Raw genomic sequence first — 21,230 nt, forward strand, 5'->3', positions numbered from 1 at the left:
ACTTAGAAGCAATTTGCAATGTAATCGCTCAGCAGAGCAGCAGGGAGCACAGAAGCAGCTATCAGAATTTCACTTTCTTCAAAGTGTACAGGACAGCAATTTCAAATAATTCACCATCAACTAAGACATTTTTCAGATAATCTAGCACCTTCTCTTTCCATACAAGTCTTAACATAAGCCTTTGGTTTGGAAATCCAGAAAGAACAAAAATGATCTATTCAACTTGCTCATTAGCAAATCTGTAATACTGTGCATCACTGATGAGACAAATGATATTGTACATAAAGCTCCTACCCCATTGTTCTCAATGTGGACAATTATTTAATCCATCTTTTACATCAAGTGAAGCCCATTTCTTGGCCAGACCAAGGCATCCTTTTAGTTCTAGATCTGAAAGTTTTCACTACTTCTTTTAAGTGAAATTAAATTTTGTGAGGGGAATGAATATGCATTGATGGGGAGTCAAATAGACAATATGATCTATTGTGACCACAGAGACTTTCTGGGCTCCCACTGAGAGGACTTCCCACATTCACAGTTTTCCATTACCTGTTTTAATTTAAAACTCAGCAATAAAGGAACTTTTTTCACACTCCACATTACTACCTGGAGTATTTCAGTACCACAGAATTAAATTCAAACCCACAGGTAGCAATGGAAATTTAAAACAGCCGAGAAACTAACAATCCAGAAAACACTTCAAAGAGCAGCTGCCCTCCAAGATGACAGAGAAGATGTAACATTACTGTAGGCCAACAAGAGCCAAGGCCTAAAAAAAACAACTGGCTACAAAGAGGAGAGCAGGTGGCTCCTGGAGTCCCCAGGTAAGACATGCACTCAAACAGAAGCATGATGCCTCTTCCAGATGACGGCGATTTTGAACATTCTGTCAACATGCGAAGACAGACCACATTTAAAAGATAAAACAAACACCAAGAGAAAGGCCCATGCTGTATGGCCCACCAAACTCACTGGGTTTATAATGAAAGTTTATTGTTCTGCTTCCTAGTACAATAAGCTACAAGGTACGTACAGTATAAAATGAGAATGGCCACAAAGCAAAGGTGATACAGACATTCTGTTACAGTACAGTGGAGGAAACATTCTCTGCCTAATTTTTCCACGCATAGCAGCTAAAACTACTGACCCTCCCTCCCCTCCAAAAAATATTAAAATGAAAACTTTCTCGCTTAGGTGCAGCAGAATTGTATGTCTTTTGGGGACACTGGTTATCACCTGCCAATATTTCAAGGAACTTTCAGAAACTAAAACAACAAAAGAAACAAAAATAATCTGTGAAGATGGTAGTGACATGATCCATGTAGGATGCTCATGCCACGCCAGGTTCAGTTCTCCTCAAAGTAAATGGCCTGTAAAGAAAAGAAAAGTCTGTTACACTGAGAAATGTATCAATAAAAATGGTCGGAATTCAAATACAATAATGTAGAATCTGGAATTGGAAGAACTAGGTATCCAGCTGACATATATTCCGGTTGTCCTTATCATGAACACTTAACACTCTTATTACTGACAATACTTGTAGATTTTGAAGGTTGATACCCCTTTTCCTTCAAACTTGAGATGCTACACACAGGAGATTACATACCAAGGAATGTGCACAACTGACAAATCCATCTACCATTCAAGGCCCCAAACAAGAATATCTGGAGGGAGAACCCTAGCAATGTGTGTGCTTTAATCTCATCCTCAACTCTTAAAAAACAGTGAGACTAAATTTGTATAATGGTGGAACACTTGCCTTAAAGGTACAAAAATTCCATATAATAATTGTCTCAGATATATTTGGTGCGGTTGAGGGCTCTCTCAGCAAGATGACCACTTTCATCTGTGATCTTCTCCCAATCCGTTTGTCCAACCACAAAACCAATGGCCCTCTTCCTGTCTGCATCCTTCTTTTCTTCTAGGTCTGCCCACCTTACCTATGAAGAACACAATGTCAGTAACACAGTCCTTCAAGAATAAACACTGGAACACTAGTAGGCCTTTCACTCACAGACTAGTGTACAAAGAAAATTCTTAACCTGCACGCAGTCATTTTGGTTCTGAAACTGAAGACCCAAATCATTCTCTCAAAGGAAGCAGTGGATGTTCCCCTAATTACATCATTTAAAAGGGAATGTCCTGAATGTATCGCAGAGTAGAGAAAAATCTTGCACTGGCTAGGGGATGGACTAGATGATTAAGTCTTTTCCATTTTAACACTAATAATTCTGTGATTCAGAGCATAGTGGCTGCATTTATTCTAAGGCTTAGAGGAAGAATATGGCTGGATGCCTGCTGCCCACAGGAAACAAAAGGAAGACAAGAGACCATTGGAAAGTATTCTTCTGTGTGAAGGGACTGAGGGATACTAGGGGAAAGCCACAGAACACAACAGTGCTTCTGTAAGGAAGGATTACATAGGCTTACTTCTTAGTGTTCATAGTGTGTGTGAGTCAGTATTCTCCTGGTCCCAAATGAAATGGCACAGAGAACACAATGTTGAACTACAGTTTTTTCATAACTATAATCCTTCTCTGCATCTACCTTGTAAGCTTAATTACATACTGGAGACATTTAAAACTAGACTGGACAAAGTAGAGGAAGATATACTGTAGGGAACAATCCTGCACTGACTGAAGGAGAGTCACAATAAATAGTTCTTTTCTATCTTTGGCTTTTATGACACATTTCTGGATGAGCCTTTTCACTACCTCACCCACTGTGCTAAGCTGCTCATTTATGTTCCGTCCCACCTTGACAACTGCCACTTCCTCCTCTAAGGCTTCTTAAAGTCACTCACAATCTTCATCTCTGATTTGTTCAGACCTCTGCAGTCACCTTCTCACCCACACATATGTGCATATATGGAAGAGGAGGGGGAGGAAGAGGAGAAGAGGGCATAAAAGCAACTAATGGGAGGGTTGTAACCAAGATACAAGGTAGGAAGAGTGATGATAGGGCTAGAGAAGCAGTATCTGCAGGCAACTCATGGTATGTCTACACAGCAACTAGACATCCATAGCTAGCCCATGTCAGCTGACTCGAGCTTGCAGGGCTCAGGCTGCGGGGCTGTTTCACTGCTGTGTAGACTTCCAGGCTCGGGCTGGATCCCAGGCTCTAGGACCCTGCGAGGTGAGAGGGTCCCAGAGCTCTTGAGCCTGGAACTCTGCACAGCAATGAAATAGCACTGTAGCCTGAGTCCCACAAGCCCGTGTCATCTGACACAGGCTAGCCTTGGGTTTTTTTTTTGCTGTGCAGACATACCCTCAAGAACAAATCTCTTCCCCATCCTGCCCTCCAATCCTGATTTCTGCTGACTCATTGGCCCCAATGCCCACCCCTCACTTACTAGCCCAGTTCCCCAACCTACTTAGTTCAATGTTCTCATTCTGCTAACACAATGTACAAGGAAATAACTTTTACATTTATTTCTATTAACACTAATTTTGTATAAATATTTATATTTATAAAAATAAAATGTTAACAAATGTGAAGAGTATTTCCTTGCTTAGGGGCCCTGGTCGGGATGGAACTAGGGAGAGCTGCTACCCAGCCTTGCTCCCCCCCTCAAATCCCATTCACCTCTGAAAATGTCTTACAGTTTGTGAGGAAGTGGTCCACTGGAACAGAGCTATCTGTTAAACCATAAGACATTCACCAGAAGAAACCTCAGGTCCTCTTCTCCAGACTTATTTTTCCCTCTAGCCACCCCGCACAAACTCACACTGAGTATCACTCTCCTGCTAAACCCATTCCTGGTCCACAACCTCCAAGTAACTATCCCACTGTTGTCCTCCCCAATCACCTTCTTATCCTCCTGCCAAAAATTCCATAATACCCCCACTCCTCCCAGTTCAACCGGCCAAAACTAACCTCCTCATCCATCTACCTACACTTTTAAAAAAATCAAACATGCGCTCCACAAAAATTAGCTTAGAGTAAAGGTTGCTCAATTGCATTTTCTGTGAACATGATCATTAAAAATTAAGAAAGGTCAGTGTTAACATCCACACCAACCTCAATTTACATTTTATCATCCAAACACAATTACAAACTCCTCAGCTCCATGAGAAACTCTTTCAGTTTTAACATACAACGAACCACAATGTATACAACCAGTTCCTCCCATTCCCTCTGAAATGCACAACCTGCACTTCAACCTAATTTTTCCATGCTCAATTAGTATAGACACTATGATTACGCACATCTATAGGGAATAATATAGCTTAATCTTGCTGAGATTAGAGTTTGGGTTATTGAATGTATGTTGGAATTAAAAGGGAGTTTGTTGTTGAGCTGAAGACTCAGACTATATTTTATTGATGCTTAGGGGAGTAAGACACAAGTTGGTTGACTATAGCTGTAAACGAGTTTACTGTCAGTTTCCTTGATTTTTAGTGACTGTCTTCATAGGAAATGTAATTAAGCAACCTTAATTCTAAAATACCTAATTGTATGGTAGATCAGTGTTTCTCAAACTGGCGTCGTCGCTTGTGTAGGGAAAGCCCCTGGCGGGCTGGGCCAGTTTGTTTACCTGCCCTGTCTGCAGGTCCAGCCAATCGCGGCTCCCACTGGCCACGGTTCACTGCTGGAAGCAGCGCAGGCCGAGGGAAATACTGGCCACTGCTTCCAGCAGCTCCCATTGGCCTGCAGCGGCGAACCGCGGCCAATGGGAGCCACGATCGGCCGAACCTGCGGACCCGGCAGGTAAACAAACTGGCCCGGCCCGCCAGGGGCTTTCCCTACACAAGCTGCGACCCCAGTTTGAGAAACACTGTGGTAGATTATTATTTTAAGTGATGCTCATGCACATTTGTACATTCTTGTGTCTCTGTGCATTTTTACTTTCCATTCATAGAAGTATTTTAAGCAGCAGCACACATTCAGGGATGATAAAGGATCAATTTTTATTTATACACAAAGAAAATCACTCAAACTGAACCTGCCCTAAATTTAAGAACACATACTGTTTCCTTCACTACCCTTGTTACAAAGCCTACTACAAAAATGGATTAACTTTAACAGATCATAAAGTCACATACGTACCACCCATTTTATTTTCCTCTTCTCTCATATACAACACACAGTACAAACTTCCTAGCCTCTTTTCTGCATTATATACTATACCTTTTGTGCCTCCGCAAAACATACACCATACACAGAATACCCATCTCCATGACTTCTCTTGAAAGTCTGCATCTTTATATAGAATGTTTCCTTAAGGACAGCATATCTTTTTGCTAACTCTCAAAATCTGAGACATATGATGTTAATCTTTACTATCTTCAATGGCTCATTTTATCATATCAAATCTGTATGTGTTTGGAAGACCATGTCCTTAAAAACAGTCTGCCATGGCATCTAATGGGACAATGAAATGAAACGAGTCCACAGTAATCCTGTATGCAGGCAAACTGAATGAATGGTGCAGACTATGTTCCACAGAGAGAATGCTATTTGAGTCCTTTAGAGATATTAAGCACTAAAGGAGTTTATTACCCTCTTCTTGCCAGGTTCAGAAGCACGTGTATCATAGTCATCTGGAAGCTGAAGATAATCCTCCATCCTGCTGGCAATTGCTTCCCAATCACGTTTCCTCTTTGTGCCTGTCCGCAAGCCATCCAGCTTGTCTGAGAACAAACACAGAGCCTCAGCGTTAAAGGAGAAAATTTGTGTAAAAGGCACACAAACAAGATGAGAGAGGGGACACTTTCAAAAGGATGAGTCTGTATTTCACAGCAGCAGAACTTGCACATCCAGATTGTGTTGATGAGTGGAATGATCTCTAGTTTGTTTCAACTCACTCCCATTTCCAACTTTTATTTATCTTTCATATTAATTTTGTCAGTAATACTCAGTATTGTTGTTTGTATGAGGGAGGAAAACGTATCTTCCTGGAAGTTCACATCATTCAGAGTCCATGCTCAGCAGGCATAACGCTGCTGCTGGAAGCCGTTGGTGGAATGGCAGTCTCATCTATTCTGCAGTTTAACACAATATTAATGCCACACATTTTCTTCCCAGTGTTGGGTTTAATACTGTGTCAAACATAGTATAATATGCAATATCAGGAACTTGGTGTCCTGATATTGCATATCAGGACACCAAACTGTTAAACCTACTAAGGACTGTATAAGTAAGCAGTTTTTGAAGAATGCTTCTACTGAACACAAAATCCTGGGACTGCAGAAAGACTCAGAATCTGGTATTATTCATGGTGTGAGAGGTCACACACACATGAATGCTCTAGAAGTAAGTTTGTCCAAAGGTCACTTTTTTCTTCTGTTGCTTACTGAACCAGAGTGACCAGCCTGAGAGATAAAGTGAAACAAGATGACATTTATTGAGTTATAAGAACTTGCTCTTTTTGGCCACTTATTCGAAGCAGATTGCTAGTGGTAATGAGACAAAGTATATAAGGTTAAGGATTAATAGGTGCTAAGACATGAAACTGGCTTTACAGAGCTAAAATATTTTTTTCCGTTGGTGTTTACTCACTGGTTCATAATGTCATGTACTAAGTTTGTTGCCCCTATATTTTAAACTATTTCTATAATCATTGCCATGTTAAAGTATATGTAGAGTGACTTTTTACAATTATTTGGTATTCTCTGTAAACCGTTGCCAGTGAGGACAGTGACACTAGCTCAGAAGTCACTAATGTTATTAAATTAGCCAACAGGAGATCTCTGAAACGAATCAAATACAAAGCAGCCTATTTGTTGGGCAGCAGAAAAGGACAGTCTAAAAATGTGCATCCAAAGAATTTCAGTATGTACATGAATTTTGTTTTATTTAAAATAGCAAAGAGCAGAATAGTACTGGAGGTCATGCAAAACAAAAAAAACGAATGGTGACTTGTGCATACTTCAGTAAAACTTCACATGCCAAACAAAGTGAATCCCTCCCTCATTCAATGCTAGAATTTTCAAGAATCCATTATGCCCCATTTAATTGGGACAGATTCAAATCTTTCATCTGCCCAAGCAAAGCATTTTCGAATCCCCTCCCCAAAGACACTACAGTTAAAAATCAACACACAACAGCTGTATCTGCTTTCCTGATGTGCTAATAGTTACAAAGAATAAAAGAAGAAACTTAACACAAAGTCAAATATGCCCAATTTGTAACTACGGCTCCACAGAGAGATGCCATCTCCTTTCAGGAGAGAAACTCTAGGCATGGGAAAATCCTTTATATTGCTCCAGCAGTAAAGGTATTTCCAAGCCCATTTAGTATTATTCACAAATTACTCAACAGAGACCACTGCTATCATAAGGGGCTCCAGAATAAACAGCATTGAAAAGGAAAGCAGCACACACATTTAGGAACATTTAAGTTGTGACAAATGGAGAAGTCGAGGAACTCTGTGATACGGCAGTCATATCAACACTTTCCCACTGCAAATCAGAATTTTCTGATGCAATGTGCAAGTAGTAAGCACATCTGATCACCAGCATGAGTTAATTCTCCCACTTCGCCTGTGTATGACAAGAGTTGCAAATCGGTACCTGAAAGTTTTGCAACACTCAAATGTAAAAAGGTGAGTTAAGGACTGCACTGTCAGTTTGAATAATCCTTCTTTTAAGGATTCCATTATCTTGGTATAGAGTATGTTTTTAAATTTAATCTCCTTTTGTGTTTGAAGTTGGCTGCCCTTCCAGGGACATCTGCTTCCATCCATGCCCTGGTACTTCAAGGTATATCCAGAGGTGCCCCCAGAGCAGACATTCCTTAAAGCATTCTCAAAGTCCTATTGCAAAGAGTCTCGGTACATCAACTCAGAAGGGTTCCTTGTTATCAGACAAGGTTTCACTTTGTAATATGGAGCCCGCGATGGTAGTTATGGAAAGAAATGGTTATTTAGCATCCAATTTTCAAACTTTAATAATTCAGAGTTTAAAGTTTTAAAAATAGCAAAATGGCAGTATCCTTAAAATCTGTGAAACTTCTTAAAAACTCACCTTTGTTATTTTAATTATAAAAGCACATGAAATTAGCCAATAACTTTTTGTTTCTCAATACTGGCCACCCCTCCAAAAAAAGTTATAGTTTTTGTATTTTTTATGCAACAACTGATAGTGGAGTGAGTGAAATGTTATTTGCATCCTAGAATAAAGTTTTACAGTGCCGATAAAACTTCAGATATTGTGAAGTTAGTTTCCCCTTTTGTGAGGTCTGAACATTGTACTATTAAACCATACTTTTAAATAATATACTCAAAGAGGCAATTGTACCTCAATCAAGACAACAAGCATTAGCCCATTTCTGTAAGCTATAAATGGAAGGACTTGCTGCACAAATAGAGAAGGGCACATTGATATAGCAGTAGTTACATTTTAAATGAAAATGTGGCTGTGGTTATATCCAGAACACATATGGAAAATGGGCAGCAGTATGCAGGGGCACAGTATTCAGAAGAGGAATGTACCATCCCCGCCAGAATAAATATTAACCAAAGCAAGAACTCTGAGGCAAGGAGATTTTCATGTTCTTGGTGACTGTCACAAGTATGTTCAGCCAAAAGCTCAACATTTCAGACATTCTCCAAGACATACTGTAGCCAGTAAAATTCTGTTGTACCTGTAACAATATTTATAAATAAAAACAGAAGGCACAACAGAATTTGTAGCTGCCAAGTGATCTGGGTGAACCGATTCCACCAAAGAAATGTATTTGGCTTAAGATTCTGCCTTTAAACCCTTGCACCTCTGTAAAAGCCTGTCTATAATGGTGTAAACATGCTGGACTGGCCAGCATCTCCCAGGAAACAACCCAAATCTGGAACAACAAATCTGTATTACAGCTTTACATACCATTTAGTATATAGTTCTAATCAGTCACTGCTGAAATGGACTCTTAGGCCAAGCATTACCCTGGAAATCCTAGGATGGATCCGATATAATCACTTTTAAGTCCCAAAATGCAAGGTTTTTAACCACAGTTTTGGCTGACAATGCCTGAATTTATAGAGCAATCTTCTAGGAAACAGCATCCATTACAATGGAATGTAGGGCTCTTTGTAGCGATATGATACCTGTTTTTAGTATATTTTGTTTTTTCTATAGCTTTTTGTAGAATTTAGACTTATTGGGGAAGGGCTATTTATATAAAAACTGGGATAGATTCAGTCTGTTTCAAGGACCTCTTTAGCAACAGGACACGGTGACTGTGGAATACTGGTGTCCTGTTAGCTGAGTTCCTGATGAAAGCTAATTACAAGAAATGTGAACAGCTGATGTCAAGAGCAGTGGCTAACACCGTCATTTTGTAAAGAGTTTAACCTTGCAGTTTATTAGACATTTATTTGTACATATTTGGGTTAAGTGGAGATGATCCTATATTATTTTTATAGTTTGGATTTATGACCCGGAAAGCATATTATATAAACAATTATTTTGCTTCTATTTTTTATTAGTGAGATTTAACAATGGGGGCGGGAGGGTATTTTTAAAACCTCTAATTTGTTAGTTTCTGCTGCAACCCATATTCAGTTTTGCTGGGGATGCTACACAAAGAATGATATGTATTTAAAACCGTTTAATTGTTCTATGTATCATACATATTTTAGGCTTCTGTATTTGATATTTGTAAAATGAGTGTAACTGAGGGATTTTTGGGAGGTGGGGGTGTTTAAAAATGTTAGTTGTGTGTAATGGGACACTTTCGTTCCTCTTATGCACATTTAATGAAAAACAAGAGTTATTTAGAATATAATACGATAACCAAGAGCTTTGAATATTTTAATCATGCACACAGTATTTTACGCTATGATTTCCAAAGCAACATTTCTTTAAAATTATCACGGCAAGCTCTAAGAAATAAGCTTAACAATGGACCAGGATTGTGAATTCTACAGAAAGAATGCACACAACCCTAGGAATGAGTTTCTTCTTTATTTGCTTAGCTGTTTGATAGGCCTCAGATACTGAGAAAAGGCTCATCCAGCGGTGCTGAGGGTATCAGGAAGTCTAGATGTTCCATCAGGATTTCAATGACTCATCAAGAGAACTTGGCAGCAGAAGAGATGCTGCAGCAAAGCAGTCAAACAAAAGGCAACAAAAGGCCATTTATGTAAACAGAGTCTTCTGGTGCCATTTCTATGATGCAGTTAGGGTTTGAAAACAAGAATACAGAGGCATGTATCCCATACTCAGACTCAGTTCAGAGGGTTAAGCAGTTCTATGTAGTGAACTTTCTCTTTGAAATTTACACTACACATCCCCTTTCAGATATCTATTATTTTATCATAAAGGTGACTGAAAGTGATCCTTTTACCCAGGTTCATTCAAAGATCTTGTTTTAGTACCATTCCTGAAAGAAACATAGTTGCTCAAAAGTTGCATATTAATGGAAATTCTTTTGCATGCACACATGCTCCATCACTCGGCCTTGTGCCTGCATTTCTCTTGCTGATTTTGATGGAAATATCAGTTATAACAGATAACATCTAGCAGCACAGCAACATCAATGAGAATGGTAGTAGAGTTAAAATCATCCCCTTCTATTCCAGAAAGATCCATTCTGAATCCCCTGAAAAGTGTCCCACAACTCTCAAGGAATTTCATTTGAACAGCTGACAATAATTTTTATATCTAGGTCTTTGAAAGGAAGTGATTATGACTGGATCATTCAGAACCAGGTTCAGAGTATGGCGCTTTCTGCTATCTGGTCACATGACAGTTTTGGAAAGCTCTCCAGTACTGTTCCCTACTAAACATTTCTCTTAAGAAAAACAGTCTCTCCTTGATTATTAAATTAACCATATTCTCCTGTTGGCTCAAAAAAGGTAAATATAAAACAGAAGCAGGATAAGGTATAGTATTTATGTTTCTAACCCCTTTGTGATGCCTTAGTAAAGCTGAATGAAAATGCAAGAAGGGTACACCAGCCTTTTCTTCAGCCAGCACGACACCCACGTTACAAGACAGACACTTTTTCAATTGAAAATTTAGACTCAAGAAAAAAAATGTATGCAGCACGAATACGAATGTGGTGTACTGTGAATGGATTCAGTTGCCTATTTACAACATAGAGGAAGAATGAATTATTGCATTTTTTTTCTTTTTAAGCAAACTACTTTCTTTGAACAGGTGGATGAGCATCAGTATGGAAATGTATACTCTATGTCAAAGTGTGTAAAACAGCTATGGCTAGGAACATTAGACTATCTCTACCTTTACTATCGCAGAAGAGAGAACCTACATTTTATATGGAAGAGGAATGTCTTGTAGATTCACATACACATCTATGAGATCAATACAAGCCATTTTGTCTTTGGCAAGAAAAACATCACAAATAAGCAAATTAAAGTTCTGCACATACCATCAGATACCAACTATAGAAAACAGGAAAAAAAAATACCCACCTAGCTTTGCCTCAGAAGTGTCCATCTCCCATTTGCTTTTCGGAATGTAACCCTAAATCACACACAGAGAGAAGCTCGAAGGATTAGAGACACACACACACACACACATATATCACTTTTGAACTGGAAAAAGCATTATAATGGGAGCTTAAAACATTTCTTTTGGTAAAGTGCAATTCACAGTTAGCAACTAAGGGAAACCAGGTTACTAGATACTTCAGAACTTCTATATCCACTTTATATTCAGTGCTTTTAGTGGCTCTTTTGCATTGCTACAAGAACGCTGCTTCTGCAAACACAGAACAAACTTAACAGATAGCAATAGTACTGAAACTGTATGCAAAGTTACAACATTATATTGCCCAACATGGCATAGGTTTTGTAATATAAATTATCAGGTGCTGAGAATATTCAACGCACTACAAATACAACTGCAAAAAAAAAATTACATTAGCCATATGCTCTTAAGAATGTATTTCCAGAACAATTCACTACAGCCAGACTTCACTGAATATTCCTATTATTGTAACAAATAAAAAATTTAATATGCAAAGTCAACTTAGTATGGACTCCTAACATTAAATGGTAAATCCTTTTTTTAAAAAAAGGTTTTACCAGTTTAAATTAGAGTTAGATTTTGTTGAATCATGAGATATAAACACTAAAAAAAGTTGCTTATTGAAAAACTGCAAATGTATCATAGTTCAAACATTGCTGGTCATACAAATGCAACTATTGTATCAAATAGAAAGAACGCATTTTATATGTAATAAAGTATTCAGCTACTTTATTCCATGTGACTCAAAATTTTAAATTTTGCAAGCATCCACTTGATTATTCTTTTATGATATTTCCATTTTACAGTGCTTTCTCAGTGAGAATTTAGTTATACTATTTGCCCATGATCTCTCATATACTCCAGTTTCAGCTGCTTAAATTGTTATACTATTTAATGATTCTATGTTGTCATATTAAAAAAACAACATATTGTATGAGAAACTTGTTGTAAGTATTATTCTCTCTCAAAGGGGTAAGCATCCCTATAAACAGGTTTCAGCAAGAGATTAGTCCCAATCCTTAGATCAATTTTATTACACTAAACTCCATTTCTACTCTCTTTATAGGCTTTCTCTATAGATATTAGGGTATACTGGCACTATACAGGCTGACTACTAGATCAGAGTATAACATTCTAGAGAGAGATGCTGCTGTTGCATATATTGTATTTACATACACCACAGCATGACTCTTCTGAAGTTTTTATACAATTTTATCTTTTATCCAGTTGTAGTTTCAGCATTTTAAGAATGATTTTTAGTTTACTACAGATTATGTATTTTAAATTGCAAGAAGTTTTTTAAATCAAATATGTATTTAGTAGGAACTAAGTCATCTGTGTTGTAATAATTCACTGTAATGAACATGTATATTTACATCAGACATTTTAGTAGTTGTGCGTTAAAACCTGTTCAAAAGCTCATCTACTACTAGAACACTGCATTTTATGGAACACTGTACTAATTGCACTAGTTTTACCAATATGCTGACAACAATGAATTAAAAATGTCAATACTTCATACCATCAAGCACAAAAAAGAAAGGTTTTTTTGAACTATACAAAGAATCCAGTAGAGTTGATATATCAACGTATGAGTGACTATGATGGTAGGGTGACCAGAAAGCAAGTGTGAAAAACTGGGATGGGAGTAGGGGGTAATAGGCACCTATATAAGACCAAGCCCTAAATATCAGGACTGTCCCTATACAATCGGCACATCTGGACACCCTATATGATGGTGTGAATTAAATGCCCGGTGTACTGTGTGCTGAATCTGTACCGTATCCTCCTTCTTCAGTTAGTATAAGACAAGATTCGGATGTCACCTTTTGGCGCAAGACAGTCTCTCAGGGACATTTGCCAGTTCATAGGTGCTTCTGACCCCTCCTTCTCCGAGAGCAAAGTGGAAGTGTAACAAAATAAATGCAAGAACTCCAACCAACTGCTCTCAAAAAGACAACAGATGTCAAAGACAGTGCACTGTTCCACCTTTCTGTATTAGTCTGGCTTGCCTCTCTCTGACATTGGCCACATCAGAGAGTAGAAGACTTAACTGTAGTAGATAACTCTTTGCTGCTTTTCCTCTTGTGTTTCTGAATGGAAGCCATATTTATATCTGGACTGTTTTTAATTAATAATTTGCTCAATTTTCACCCCCCCACTTTCTCCTTGATTTACGCAACTCAAATTTGTGGTTATATGTACTGCATAATAGAAACACACACACACACACACACACACTTTTATACAAGTCGCTCCTGAAAACTAAAGACACTACTATCTGTTTTAGGTATGGCTCATTTCCAGGCAATCTGAAGTTAATAGCCATGTTCCTGCAAACAGTGAAATGTCTTTAGATGGAACTCCTGATCACACTTTATTCAGACTTATTCTCTCTGTCAAAGGATAACTTAGTAAAGAGAATAAATGAGTCATCAATAGAAAAAAAGGTTTATTAATCTCTACTCTGCCTATGGAGATTTTTTCTTTAACTTTTATTAAATTTCCTTTCTCTTCTAGAAACTATCGGCACTGACCCCATTCCTAAAGAATAGTGAGCTTTCATCAGGAAAAAGGCCTCAGTGTCTCTCAGAATCACTGTTACCTTTTCTTAATTGCAATTTAGCTTTTTGGTAGTGGGAGCCAGGATTTGGCATGTACAATTCATCAAGCACTGAGTAGATACAGCTCCAAGAAGTTACATTTATTTAATAAGCCATCATGGCCTTTTAAATATTTAGCAAATAAAACCAAGCTTAAAGACCACTCTCCAGGTTTCAGTTATCTGAATTTATATACCTCCTCAAGGTTGAGTAATCAGCTATTATTAGCAACCAAAGAGAGTGCACTTTGGCAAAGATGACATGCTTATTCCCAAACCTTTCTAAGAGATAAGTACAGCATTAAGTGGTGTGAGACACTACTTTAGTCAAGAAGTGTTTGTAAGACAAGTGCAATTTTAAGTAAGCTAAGCTTAAATAAACTCTGTTTGCACCACATCATTTCTGCACGTCTTCGTACTTACACAGGGTATTCCATATGTAACAGTACATGTGCTTTCCCCTTCCCCACATGAGAAGTTTCAAACTTGAATTGTCTACAAAAAGCAGGCTCCAGAGGTTGTAGCTTGTAGATGTGTGCCTGGAGCATGGTACCATGCTTGGATGAGAATACTATTCCTATTCATAGTAAATATAGTCATGGATTTTTTAAATCAATTAAGAAAAACAGACCAAGATTTAGTACTAAAATCCTCTCAGACATGCATAAGAAACAAATCACAAACAATGTATGTATTAGCATTACACTCCTGGGAGTGGCAGAGGTTTGGGATTTATAACAGTTAGACTCCATTTTAGTTATTTCAATAAAATATACTTTGTTGGAGATGGGTGAGGTATCTCCTACCAGTTCGCTTTCTTCTTCCTCTGCTGTATCCTTCTTGGATTCTTCTTTCTGATCTTCAATATTAGCATCAAAATCCTCCATCTCCACCTAGTCCAAAACACACACACAGAATTATGCTGCACTGTTTGCCTTCTAAGTATTACTTGCTTATCCGAAGAGTGCAGAGTAGACCCCAAACTCCAACAAAGAGAGAACAGAATGAGGGGATTTATTCAGACAAATATATTGGTGCAATATATTGAGACAGACACCATTTTCTTCCCTACAGAAATGGTTTCATTTCAGATTCTATTCTTGTCACAGAAAAGAATGGGGAATTTGGTGAGGGAAAGTCAAGATCTCTCCACCACAGATATCCTTTTGTGTTACTGGAGCCTGTAATAGTAAGACATTCTCTCATTTTACACACATGCAAACTGTACACAAATTCATGTCAAAACCTGAAGTCTCTACAAGGATCCCAAACTTGCAACTTATATATCACTGGGAAATGCCCTCTCTACCTGCCAACATGTCTCTACTCAGTCTTTACTTTGGAGTACTTTAGACACCAGAGTGACAGATACCTTGGAAAAAACATAGAGGAATATTATCACATGCAGGAATAATTTATGCACATATTCAATTTTGCCCCATATAACTGATTACTTTTTGGGACCCATCTCTGCTGATGTTCACTTATACATCAAGGAATATAAAACCTTCTCAATGGGTCTTCAGCTCCTCACGCCATTAATGGAAGCCCACATTAAAGCAGAATAAATCCCAAGTCTATGCTCACACTCTCTCTTCCTGAGAGCTCAGGCTTTTGGCTCCTCTCTTTGAGATTACTAGTTTCAAGAGCATTAGTATTTGTAGACTGGAAAATGAAGTGTTGACCTCATGGTTTGTAAGGAGTTGTTAAGTTGAAAAGAATAAATTTTGATTTCCTACTTTCGCAGCTCAGGAGTTTCTAAGCCCGCTATGAAAGCTGCTCTGATGTCAGCATACAGCTGTGCTGCACTCAAAATGTACATGATTTGTGCACCAATGTAGTCCCAGATAAGACGGTTACTCACCGTTGTAACTTTTGTTCTTCGAGATGTGTTGCTCATATCCATTCCAGTTAGGTGTGTGCGTGCCACGTGCACGCTCGTCGGAAGATTTTTACCCTAGCAACACTCGGTGGGTCGGCTGGGCGCCCCCTGGAGTGGCGCCGCTATAGCGCTAGATATATACCCCTGCCGACCCGTCCGCTCCTCAGTTCCTTCTTGCCGGCTACTCCGACAGTGGGGAAGGAGGGCGGGTCTGGAATGGCTATGAGCAACACATCTCGAAGAACAACAGTTACAACGGTGAGTAACCGTCTTTTCTTCTTCGAGTGATTGCTCATATGCATTCCAGTTAGGTGATTCCGAAGCCTTACCTAGGCGGTGGGGTCGGAGTGAGACGTGGCAGAGTGTAAGACTGCTGAGCCAAAGGCTGCATCGTCTCTGGACTGTTGCACCAATGCGTAGTGGGAAGCAAAGGTGTGAATCGATGACCAGGTCGCCGCCCGACAGATGTCCTGAATGGGGACATGGGCTAGGAAGGCGGCAGAAGAGGCTTGCGCTCTTGTACAGTGAGCGGAGAGACGGCTGGCCGGAACCTGAGCAAGCTCGTAGCATGTCCTGATACATGACGTCACCCAGGCCGAAATCCACTGAGAAGAGACTGGCATGCCCTTCATGCGATCTGCTACCGCCACAAAGAGCTGGGGCGAACGGTGGAAAGGCTTCGTTCGCTCTATGTAAAAAGCGAGGGCCCTACGCACGTCGAGGCTATGAAGCTGTTGTTCCCGACGGGATGCGTGCGGCTTCAGGAAGAAAACCGGGAGGAAGATGTCCTGGTTTACATGGGAAAGCCGACACCACCTTAGGAAGGAAGGTGGGGTGTGGCCGAAGCTGCACCTTGTCCTTATGGAAGATAGTATACGGCGGGTCAGCTGTTAAGGCACGAAGCTCAGAGACCCGTCTCGCCGAAGTAATAGCGACGAGGAAGGCCATTTTCCAGGACAAGTAGAGAAGGGAACACGTGGCCAAGGGCTCAAAGGGGGCTCCCATAAGCTTGGCTAAGACCAAGATCAAATCCCAGGTAGGAGTTGGGCGCCGTACCGGACGGTATAATCGTTCTAGCCCCTTAAGAAAACAGGAAACCATCTGATTAGAGAAGATGGAACGTTCTCTTATGCTGGGCCTGAAGGCGGAAATTGCCGCCAGGTGCACTTTCAAGGAGGAGACTGCGAGGCCTTGCTCCTTGAGGGACCAGAGATAGTCCAGGATCTTGGGAATAGGTATCAGGAGAGGGTTGAGATCTTTCTGATCGCACCAGAGCGCGAAACGCTTCCACTTGGCGAGGTAAGTCGATCAAGTGGAAGGCTTCCTGCTCTCCAGCAGCACCTGCTGCACTGCAGCGGAACAGTCACGCTCCGCTCGGGTTAGCCACGCAGGAGCCAAGCTGTAAGGTGGAGGGACTGCAGGTCCGGGTGGCGAAGCCTGCCGAAGTCCTGTGTTATGAGATCCGGCCATAACGGGAGGGGAATGGAATCCGCCACCGAGAGGTCGAACAGCAGGGTGTACCAATGCTGTCTCGGCCACGCCGGAGCAATGAGAATGAGGCGGGCCCTGTCCCTCCAGAGCTTGAGCAGCACCCGGTGTACGAGGGGGAACGGAGGGAAGGCATACAGCAGGTGATCCGTCCACGGGAGGAGGAATGCGTCCGAGAGGGAGCCCTGGGAGCTGCCCTGGTAAGAGCAGAACAGATGGCATTTCCTGTTCTCTCTGGAGGCAAAAAGGTCTATTTGGGGAAAACCCCACCTCTGGAAAATTGTGTGGACCACATCGGGACGAATAGACCACTCGTGGGAGAGGAAAGACCTGCTGAGACGGTCTGCCAGTGTGTTCTGCACTCCCGGGAGAAACGATGCTACTATGTGTATGGAGTGGGCTATGCAAAAGTCCCACAGTTGCATCGCTTCCGTGCAAAGCAGGGAGGAACGTGCTCCGCCCTGCTTGTTGATGTAGAACATCGCTGTCGTGTTGTCTGTGAAGACGGACACGCAGCGACCTTGGAGGTGGGAGCGAAAAGTTTGGCACGCCAAGTGAACCGCTCGCAGTTCCCTGATGTTGATGTGGAGGGTCAGCTCGCGGGGTGACCAAAGGCCCTGGGTGTGTAGGCCGCCGAGGTGCGCACCCGACCCCATGGCATCCGTAGTCAGAGTGATGGAGGGGTGAGGGGGGCAGAACGGGACTCCGGCACACACCACCCCTGGGTCCAACCACCAGTTGAGCGACTCGAGGGCCGACTTCGGGATCGTGACCACCATGTCTATAGAGTCCGTGTGCGGGCAGTAAACCGATGCCAACCAAGTTTGAAAGGTGCGAAGGCGGAGCTTCGCGTATAGGGTCACGAAAGTGCATGCTGCCATGTGGCCTAGGAGGCTGAGGCAGGTGCGCACCGTTGTTGTCGGGAAGGACTGCATGCTTCGGATGATGGAAGCCATGGACTGGTGCCGAGGCAGAGGGAGGCAGGCCCTGGCTAGATTGGAGTCCAGGACCGCGCCGATGAATTCTATCCTCTGTGTAGGGGTGAAGGTAGACTTCTCGGCGTTGATCATAAGGACTAGCTGTTGAAACAGCCCTATGATCACGGACATTTGTTGCGCTACGAGCTGCTGGGACGTTCCGCGGACCAGCCAGTCGTCGAGATACGGGCAAACATGTATCCGACGACGGCGAAGGGCCGCGGCGACCACTGCCATGCACTTGGTGAAGACCCTCGGTGCCGTGGAGAGGCCGAAGGGGAGCACCGTAAACTGGTAGTGCTGGTGGTTGACGACAAAGCGCAGGTAGCGTCGATGAGGAGGGTAAATCGTGATATGGAAATAAGCGTCCTTCATGTCGAGGGCGGCAAACCAGTCTCCCGGATCCAGGGAGGGAATAATGGTCCCCAGGGTCACCATGCGGAACTTGAGCTTGACGAGAAATCTGTTGAGCTCTCGGAGGTCCAGGATTGGTCGCAGACCTCCCTTCGCCTTGGGGATTAGGAAATATCGGGAATAAAACTCCCTGCCCTGCATGCCTTCCAGCACCTCCTCTATGGCACCCAAACTCAACAGAGTCTCGACCTCTTGCAAGAGGAATTGCTCGTGAGAGGGGTCCCTGAAGAGGGACGGGTAAGGTGGGTGGGAGGGAGGGGGCGAAACAAATTGGAGGCGGTAACCAGACTCCACTGTGCGAAGTACCCAGCTATTGGATGTTATCTGGGACCAAGCCGGTAGGAATTGGGAGAGATGGTTGGAGAACAACGGGGAAGGATTCAGTAATGACACTGGTGGGCCGTCCTCGGGTGTCCCATCAAAAGTTCTGTTTGGGCCCTGAAGTAGGCTTCGAGGGCGGTTGGAACTGGTTTCCCTGATTGTCCGAGTGTCTGCGCCGGTTCACTTTGCCCCGGCGCCTATTATCCAGCCGCGGTCTGGGCTGGTTGAAGGGGCGGTATGGCTGTGGCCGGAAGGACCTCCTCTGGGTAACCGGGGTGTGCATGCCCAGGGAGCGAATCGTGACGCGACCATCCTTAAGGGTCTGCAGCCTTGAGTCGGTCTTCTCAGAGAAGAGACCCTGGCCATCAAAGGGCAAATCCTGGATGGTGTGTTGGACCTCCGGTGGCAGCGTCGAGGCCTGAAGCCATGAAATTCGCCTCATGGTCACCCCAGAGACCAAGGTCCTGGCTCCCGAGTCTGCCGAGTCCAGAGAGGCTTGGAGGGCCGACCGGGACGCTTTCTTACCCTCCTCAACAAGGGCCGTGAACTCAGGCCAGGAGTCAGGTGGCACCAGCTCAGAGAATTTTGACAGCAACACCAAGGTGTTATAGGTGTACCTGCTGAGGAGAGCCAGTTGGTTGGCAACTCGTAACTGGAGGCCACCGGCCGAGTAGACCTTGCGGCCCAAAAGGTCCATGCGCCACGCTTCCTTGGATTTAGGCGCTGGCGCTTGTTGGCCATGTCGCTCACGGTCATTAACCGACTGGACCACCAATGAGCATGGAGCTGGGTGAGTATAGAGGTACTCGTATCCCTTAGACGGGACCGAGTACTTCCTTTCCACTCACCGGGCGGTCGGAGGGATGGAAGCCTGTGACTGCCAAACGGTATCTGCATTCCGCTGGATAGTGCAGATAAACGGCAGGGCCACTCGAAGAGGTGCATCCGCCGAGATTATATTGACGACGGGGTCGTCGTCTTCCGCCACCTCCTCAACTGGCAGGTTTATGTTCTGGTCCACCCGTCGTAACAAGTCCTGATGGGCCCGAAGGTCGATCGGAGGAGGGCCCAAGGCGGACGCCCCTGCCACTGCCTCATCCGGGGAGGAAGAGGATGATAGGCCTGGGACCAGAGTGTCCTGCGGGGGTTCAGCGAGCTGCTGCGGGGCCTCGTCGACGGGGGGATGCTCCGCATCGATGGACGTCATCGGCCCCTCTTCCACGGCTGTGGGAGGAGGCATGCTGACCGTGGCCTCAGGCGCCCTGTGGTCGGAGGGCCTGGAGCGCTGAGTGGGAAAGGGGGCTCCTTGCGCCTCATGGTACGCCCATGGAGTCCAGAAGGCCCATTGAGGAGGACCTTGGTCTTGGCCCTGAGGCTCGGTGCGCTGGTCAGCTGCGCTATCGGCCTGGGAGGAGACAGACGGCTGTCTCGAAGGCCACGGCGGTGCCGAGAGACTGTGTGACTGCGCCGTCGACTCCACCTGTCTGTCCCTGGACGGTGCCGGTCTTCGTGGTGCCGGGAGTGAGACCGGGACCATCTACCGTGCCGGTGCCGGGAGGTCGACCGGGATCTCGAGTCCCGACAGTGGGAACAGCTGCGGGAGGACCGGTGCCGGGAGGGGTACCGAGAGCCGGATCAGTGCCGATAGCGCCTGTCTGGAGACCGGGACCGGGATCGTCTCCGCGAGTACAACCGGTACCGCGATGGAGAGCAGTACCGGGACTGCGAGCGGTGCCGAGATCTGGAATGGCGAGAATGGGAACGTCTCCGGGACCGGGACCTGGAGTAACGTCTGTCCTGCCTGTCAGGGGAAGGAGGCCTCATTATAGCCGGCTTGCCTGCTGATTTAACAACCCGCACCGGCGGTGCCGGGGGTTGAGGCTGTGTTGGCTCCGTCAGCGCTATCAGCTCTCTCGCCGTCGAAAAGGTCTCAGGTGTCGCCGGGAGAGCGAGCTCTACCGCGGTGTGCACCGGGGAGCAAGGAGGTACCGGACTCGATGGCCCTTGTGGGGCCGGAGTCAACGGTACAGCGCTCGGTTGATGCGCTGTCGGTGTCGGTGCCGGGGGTGCCAGCGCCGGTGCCGGAGGTCGGATGACAGGCCCAGGCGCAGAGACCT

General features: G+C 43.5%; 1 protein-coding gene across 1 annotated transcript in view; it reads right to left on the bottom strand.

Annotated features, from left to right (window-relative positions):
• Positions 1-951: 951 nt before the first annotated feature.
• Positions 952-21,230, bottom strand: part of YLPM1 (YLP motif containing 1) — a 64,257-nt gene continuing 43,978 nt past the window's right edge. The window contains exons 18-22 of the mRNA XM_045013886.1: positions 14,838-14,924; positions 11,372-11,423; positions 5,503-5,633; positions 1,760-1,940; positions 952-1,370 (exon numbers count right to left, since the gene is read on the bottom strand). Coding sequence (XP_044869821.1) covers positions 1,794-1,940; positions 5,503-5,633; positions 11,372-11,423; positions 14,838-14,924 — 417 coding nt within the window. The 3' untranslated portion in view covers positions 952-1,370; positions 1,760-1,793. The remainder of the gene's footprint in view (positions 1,371-1,759; positions 1,941-5,502; positions 5,634-11,371; positions 11,424-14,837; positions 14,925-21,230) is intronic.

This window comes from Mauremys mutica, chromosome 4 (genome assembly GCF_020497125.1).
Source record: "Mauremys mutica isolate MM-2020 ecotype Southern chromosome 4, ASM2049712v1, whole genome shotgun sequence".
NCBI lineage: Eukaryota > Metazoa > Chordata > Testudines > Geoemydidae > Mauremys > Mauremys mutica.